This window comes from Chelonoidis abingdonii, chromosome 8 (genome assembly GCF_003597395.2).
Source record: "Chelonoidis abingdonii isolate Lonesome George chromosome 8, CheloAbing_2.0, whole genome shotgun sequence".
NCBI lineage: Eukaryota > Metazoa > Chordata > Testudines > Testudinidae > Chelonoidis > Chelonoidis abingdonii.
The window spans coordinates 95,558,145-95,565,539 of NC_133776.1; the positions used below are offsets into that span (position 1 = coordinate 95,558,145).

Consider the following 7,395-nt stretch of genomic DNA (forward strand, 5'->3'; position numbering starts at 1 on the left):
TCAACCTCTGATGTTCAGATTTTACAGAGCAAGAGTGATTTGGGGTGAAATATCGGATAGGAAGTATCAATACTTGTTTGTTTTGATCTAGCGCTAAACAGCACAGTATCTGGAGGCAGAAACACGCCCAAGCATCCAGAGGCTCCCTGCTATTACCTAAGACCACCCTGTGCCAGCTAGTGCCCTCCAAGGCAACAACCTCACAGCGCTGCAGGGCTACCCCAGCTTGCTACCTTCATCCTCCCTACCCCCCAGGAAGGAGCCGGGGGGGGGGGCAAGCTGGTGTCAGGGGAAGGCGAGGCACCCCGGGGTCCCAGCTCAGGTCAGGTCACCGCCCCAAGCAAGAACGATGGAGACGAACTGGGTCCAGCTCGTTTGCCGCTGGCTCGGCCCAGGTGATTGTGCGGGAGGGGGCCTGGCGCGGGCATTAAAGGGGGTGGGGGCCCTGAACTCACCAACCCCCCGCACCCCCCGGCTTCTCTTCCCGCTGTCACTAAACCGCCCACAGGCGGCGGCCTAGGCCCCCGACGTGAGGGTGTCGGGTCCTCCCCGCTCCCCCTTCCCCTCAGGTCAGGGCCAAGCAGCGCGCCGGCTCCTCCCCTCCCCAGCTGCGCCGAGTCGCGAGCTCTGCCGGCGGGTGGCGAACGCCGCGGCGGCTGTGGGCGGGCAGACGGGCGGGGCGAGGCCTGGTGGCGAGTGGCAGCGGCGGGAGAGTCACTGGAGGACCCTCAGCGCGAGGGAGAGACGGGAGCGGCTGAGGAAGCGGCGAGCTGATTGGTAAGGGCCCAGGGGGCGCGTGGGGCGGGTGTTAACCCCCCTGTGAAGGGGGCAGGGGGGGCCTGAGGTGATGGGGGGCGGAGCCCAAGAGTGTGAGGAGGCCTGAGTTGATGGTGGCGGGGGAGGGAGCCCAAAGGTGAGGGGGGCCCTGAGTCGATGGTGGGGGGCAGCCCAAGAGTGTGAGGAGACCTGAGTTGATAGAGGCGGGGGAGGGAGCCCAAAGGTGAGGGGGGCCCTGAGTTAATGGGGGAAGAACCCAAGAGTGTGAGGGGCCTGAGTTTTGATGGGGGGGGCAACCCCAGTGTGAAGAGTGAGAGGGGCCCTGAGTCAGCACTTGGTTGGCTGTTGAACAGCCCCCATATGAATGGTGCAAGTGGCTCTCCTGTGAGACAACTTGAATAATTTTTTTATTATTATTATAAGTAATAGTTTTACTGGGCACTGTCAGGATAAATACCATATATAAAATGAATTTGCTGTGCTAGCGAAAACACCTCATACTGTTGAGTGTACAGGATTGTTAAACATTTAATTCCCCTGGATGCTGTTTGTTTACTTCTTGCCACAGGTTGTTGTTCTAATATGTTGGCCTTCCTGCTCTGTAGCACAGTGCCCCAGCATTTGATTTGCAAACAAACAACATACTGTTTTCACTGTGTTTGAAAAAACAAACCTACTTAGATTTAGTATATTTCCATCTTGTCTGCCACTCTGGGCAGGTCAAACCCTCTTCAAATATCTTTGTTGGCTTTCGGAGGCCCACCTCATTTGATTTTTAGTTTCTTGCCCTTGCCTACAAGGCACAGGACAATTTAACTCCTGCCTCTCAGCTCCTCTGTCTTCCAACTCCTCCCTCACTCTTCCAAACCTGCAAGACTAATGATTCATTTTGTGTCCTGCTCCCACTCTTGTTCCCATGTCTTCTTGCATTTTGCTTCTTTCTTCCCAAACATTCTCAATGATATGGGCTGAAAACTAATGGGGAAGGTTTAATTTCTATTTGTAAATACTTGTAGCTAGTTTCTGATCTCAGTTATGGTGACAGATCTTGTGGACTAGGACTTAGGAGGTCTGAGTTCAGTTCTTGGCTCTACCAAAGGTTTTTTTTCTGGTAAAATGGGGATAATATTTCCTATCTCCCACCCTCTGTTTGACTTGTCTATTTAAATTGTAACATTGTCCAGCAGTCTCTCACTCTGTGTTTGTTCACTGCCCTGTTACAATGGGGCCCTGATCTTGGTTGGAGCTTCTAGCCACTACCTTACAAATAATAATAGATACCAATGTAACAGATCATAATCTAATTTTTGGCATTTCAAGACAGATTAAATATCTGAAAGCTCACTATTCCTTTCTAGAAATTCTAAGGCATTCTGAAGGTACAGTAATTTGAATAATCAGAATATTTTGCAAAACTTCCCAAGACTGTTGTGCAGGCAGATGCATTAGTTTTCTGTGGCCTCTGCTAGATTTTTCAAGTCCTGGACATCAGGATATTGTGCTAAACTAATTATTTTTTCCTTCCTTTATAAACTGAACAGGATATGAGAGAAATATAAGGTAAAGAGTGACGCTGAAGAAAGATGATATTTGGCTGTCTTTCCTTCCGGCAACCTTATGCTGGATTGGTTTTGAACAAAGTCAAAACAATAGAGACTCGTTGGCGTCCTTTGCTGGTAGACTACAAGAACTGCACTATTGCTATTCACATAGCTTTTAAGGACTGGGAAGATGAAACATGGAAAGAGATTCTTCTGAATAGACTTGGCATGACACCTGCGCAGGTTCAAGAGTTACTAGCTAAAGGGGAAAAATTTGGCAGAGGAGTTATTGCTGGTAAGCAGTATTGATCTTTTTTTATTGCACGCAGTCCTAAGCATGTTTTAAATTTGTAAACACAGTTTCTTAAGCACAAATTTTGTAATCTGTTTCTAGACAATTTTTTTTTATAACTGTAATTTTTTGTGAGGTACTGTAAAGTTCACAAAAACATTAAAAATAAAATACCAAATAAATACAAAAGGCTAGATTTTGCTGTCCTTTCCACTTGTGCAACCTTATTGATATCAGTGAGATTGAGTAGGTGGAAATATGATCATATTTGGGCTGATAGTTGTAAAGCAGTATATGGAATCTTAAAGAATAGCTGAACTTAGAAAAGTGACTGTAAGGTGCCAATCCTGCCAAGGCTTATGTACAAGTTTTAACTTTAGGTTCTATGAGTAGTGGCATTGAAGTCAATGAGGCAACTTTACACACAGAAAGTAAAGCTCATGCATAGGTATCTGCAGGATTGGGGCTTAAATTTTCGAATGCCAGCACCCTCTCCCATCTCTCTCTTTCATGAGCACACAAAGTTGCATGCACGCATGCCTGTTACTGGAAGTATGTCTATGCTAATTCATACTCCCTAAACATTCTAATCTTTGTGTGAGCATGTTCAGTAGCCTAATATACATGGAAATATTAGAATTTTAAACCCACAAATACCATTGGGGCCAGTAAATTTTTTGGATGCAAACTTGTGTGTGCACTAAGGTTTTGGAATAATTTAAGCAGATAGCAGTTGTTTGCACCAAATTGTGTGTATGTGTGTGCACATCCCTCAGCCTGTGCCGCTTCCTGCAGCCCCCATTGGCCTGGAGTGGCTAGTGGGAGCCGCGATTGGCCAAACCTGTGGATGCAGCAGGTAAACAAACCATCCCAGCCTGCCAGGGGCTTTCCCTGAACAAGCAGCAGACCAGCTTTGAGAACCACTGACTTAACATATATGCACCTTTGTATTAAAATATTTCACTTTTACTTACTTTGCTGATTGTAACTAGGCTTGGAACGATTAGTTTTTTTATTGGTAAATGTCAGTAAACATCAGTTTCACTGCAGACATATAAACTGACGCATAAAAATGTCAATCAATAATTTAAATTTACAGATAGGCAAAGTTAAAAAAAAAAAAAAGCTTGAGAATTTATTAGAGTTTGATTTAAGAATATTTACTTTGTATATTTTGACATGTGAGGTTGACAGTTTGAGATTTGAAGAGTTAAAGCCTTGTATCCATTAAAATACAAAATTTACTGTCTAAAATCTGTTGGCTGATCTCTACTTCATAGTTTCCAGCAACTATGAACATGAAAATCTACAACAATCTAAAAAGAATGCTAAAAAATAAACATATCCATTGAAATGATTAAAAAAACAAAAACACATTCTGACAAGTTTAATTATAAAACTGTTTTAACACTTGCTCTGAAGCAGTGGTGTCCAACCCACAATCTGGCCTGCTGGTATGGTCAGCAGTGGTGTCCATTTGTGGCCCTTGAAGGGTTTAAATTGTGGCCTTAAGGGTGACTGTGTTAAAAAAAGAAATTTGATTACAAATTGAAAATGTTTTCCCTGAGTTGCGTCTTCTAGCTTTTTGACAAACTAAAGGATTTGAATCTGGTCAGTGGGCACAGGGAGACTGTAGGGGGGTACTGCCTCCTGAACCACCTCTACCAGCAGTTCTCGAATTCTACTGGATCTAGAGGAGAAGGTAGTTTTGCCTCCTCTTGTGGCATGCTTCCCTCGTGAGATGTGGGACTTGTAGCTAGAGAAGGATAGGACTCAGTTTGCTCTTCTTGAGTCAAGGAAAATGGAGTATTCAGTATGGCCCCTTGAGCTTTTTTCTTTTTTAGACACTGCTGCTTTCAAGGCTGTAAAAATTAGTAGGTTTGTGCCCAGCTTGTAATTGTTTGAGAGGGTCTAAAATGGACCAGATGCTAAATTTACTAAAAATGCTGATTTTTACATGTATTTTCTTGCATGTTGAGCTTCTGAGTCCTCTTGCTGATATTATTTTACAGTGCTCGTATAGTTAAATGAAGTCATGGCATGCTTTTCATGTCATGTTAGGACATTATTTTGATGGCTGCCTCCTTCAATTGTGGAAATGGTTGAATACTCCAAATATTGTTTTTTATTGTTTGGGCAATGGGGAAGTTTATTACTGTGGTACAAAATTAGGACAGAAGTGTTGTTTCTTTGCTTTAAATTATGTTGAAGTAGATGTACTATATGTGTAGTTATGAAGTTTGCATCCATTTTTTGTTGTTTTGGCCTCATCTGTATCAGTTCTTTTATCCGATCAACTCTTGCATTTTCATTTTAATATTTTTATTTCCTTAGGAACAGTTTATTACGTATACCAAAATATTGTTCCAGCTGTACAGTACTGAAAATTGTTAGGTGGTATGTAGATTTATAATCTCTGCCTAAATCACATGCTAAACTGTGAAAAGGAATGAAGATTTATTTGGACTTTATTTCAAAAAATTTGAATCGTGGAAAGATATGAAAGTTCCTGCTGTCTAGTACTCCTTTTACTTTCTTTTGTTGATATTTTAATAAAATAGGGGCAAATTCAGTTCTTATAAGTGAGCACAGTTCTGTTTTTTAAGAGGAGCTGTTCCTGGGCTGAATTTGGCTCTCAAGTTTTCAATAATACCTCAATAGTCGCAGAACTTCTTTTTAACAGAATTACATTGCACTGAGTTATTAATCTTATAGCCGCATTCTTCTGCTCATCTTTCTTTTCATCTTGAGTCACACAGGCTGCCTTTTGCAGAGATTGACACTTGTTGTTTAAGGTGTGTATAGTGGATGTAGAGACCTTATATTATAAATTGTGGACTGGGAAGTTGTTGAGAATTTATTTTGGAACACTTCTGTTGGGGAGGGGAACTAATCTGCCAAATAACTTTTGTATTTATAATACAGGGCTAGTTGACATTGGAGAGACCTCACAGTATCCAGAAAATGTATCTCCTGAAAAGATTTTGGAGTTGGAAAATCAAGCTGTACTCACTAGCCTGGAGCAGAAATACTTGACTGTTGTTTCAAATCCAAGATGGCTACTGAAACCAATTCCTGCTAAAGGGGGCAAAGATGTATGGCAAGTGGATATCCCAGAGGAACTGATCCCTTTGGAACATTAAGCTATATTTGTGCCTACCTGAGTGTAAAGCTGTAGTGTCAGATGTCATTAGTTTAGCTTCATATATGTAGGTGATTTTATTTTTTTCCCCAAGCTGTCATCTGGCATGTATTCGTGGTGAATGGTTTTTATAGCAATCGATATGAGGCAAAAACTGATTTGAGTTTTGTCTGTTTTTTGTGACCCCATAATAAGAAGTTGAAATAATGAGAAAATGTATGGAATTATTTTTCTACCAACTAATGAAGAGATGTCATTATAAGGACCATTATTGATGTCTATATTGTTTTTTAAGTGTCTTGTATGTGTACACATGGACAATTTTGTAAATTTTAATTTTTTTAATATACTGATATATAGATGTACCTATTTTAAATGTTGAAACCTAAAAGGAGGTGTGGCTGCATCAGGCTATGGGATGATAATGGAATGAAAAAGTGTTCAGTTATATTTGTTGTAAATAAAAACTTGGGCCCTGGTCCTAGAAAGATTTATGCATATGAATAGTCTTATTGACTTCTATAATTTTTTTTTAATTTCAGAAGAACTCTTCATGTAAGTAAAGTTAAGCATGTGTTTAAATTAGTCCTCCTTTAATCCTAAAACTTAAAATTCAGCATCAGTGTTTCAGAACTCTGATTCTAGGACATAGGTCTTATTTTGAAATAAAATATGAATTTCTGCTCAGATGTTTGTAAGCATTTAATTTTTCCCTACATACGTAGGTAGTAACAAAACAAAAACGTGCAGTGTAATATCTAGCTTTCCCTTTAAATTTAGTTCAAATTATGGATTCAGTCTGCCTATTCAAATTCCCATTACAATTTCTTGTACAGTATTCTCCTTCACCTCCTACCCTAAGAGGGTAGTTGGTGTTGCTACGTGCTGCTGTGCTTTCCAGCGGTAGTTACATTTCATTGGTGGGATGATGCAATTTCTTTATAACAGTTTAAGTTTATAAAGTGCCTTTTATCCTTTGGCATCAAAAGTGCTATATAAATAGAAGTTATATCTAATAATATTCAGACACTCCTTTGCATTAATGATAGAGTTTTTGGTTCCCCTTTATAGACTCTGTAGCATGATTAGTACTTGGGAGAACAAGAACATGTTTGTTGTTATAGATGCATTTGTAAAAAGTGTAACTGAACAAATGCAATAGATTTTAGTATTCTAATTTAAGATGGAAAACACTAGTAAATGGTGGGGAATTAAATACTGAATTAAAATTTAAGCACAAAAAAATCACTTTTGTGCTCAAAGATTACAAATTAATTGACACGGGGCAAATTCAGGCCTGACCTCAGGCCCCAGCTAGAGCAGTCACATTGAATATTGGCTCCTGCACAGGGCCCCACTGTCCTTGCCCACCATAGCACTCTACTCCATAGAACCCTCTGTGACCTGACACACACAGCTAGAGGAGGCAGGCTGGGCTGGGGAGGAAGAGTAGTTGATGGTTTTGCAATTATATGGATCCATTAATAAGTCTCCTCTGCATGACGGGGAACGTGTATTTAAGATGCTATTGCGGCACTGATGAAATGCTTGTGTTACCACTTCTGAAATTTTGGGTATCTCTGTGGTTCTCTTCTTGCATGAAGTCCAGGTACCTGAGCTTGGTAGGGGTGAGGGTGTTCCTT

General features: G+C 41.2%; 1 protein-coding gene across 1 annotated transcript; it reads left to right on the forward strand.

Moving 5' to 3' along the window:
* The first annotated feature begins 689 nt into the window (after positions 1-689).
* LOC116824490 (protein EOLA1) lies at positions 690-6,439 on the forward strand. Its single transcript, XM_032779817.1, has 3 exons — positions 690-777; positions 2,319-2,613; positions 5,536-6,439. The coding sequence occupies exons 2-3, from the start codon at positions 2,361-2,363 to the stop codon at positions 5,751-5,753; spliced, it is 471 nt and encodes a 156-aa protein (XP_032635708.1). The 5' UTR covers positions 690-777; positions 2,319-2,360; the 3' UTR covers positions 5,754-6,439.
* Positions 6,440-7,395: the final 956 nt, after the last annotated feature.

What these genes read in the sequence shown, in the direction of transcription:
- LOC116824490 (XM_032779817.1), top strand. Translation starts at nt 2,361, where the DNA reads ATGATATTTGGCTGTCTTTCCTTCCGGCAACCTTATGCTGGATTGGTT. An exon ending in TGGCAGAGGAGTTATTGCTG is followed by an intron (nt 2,614 to 5,535) that starts GTAAGCAGTATT and finishes TTTATAATACAG; the next exon opens with GGCTAGTTGACATTGGAGAG.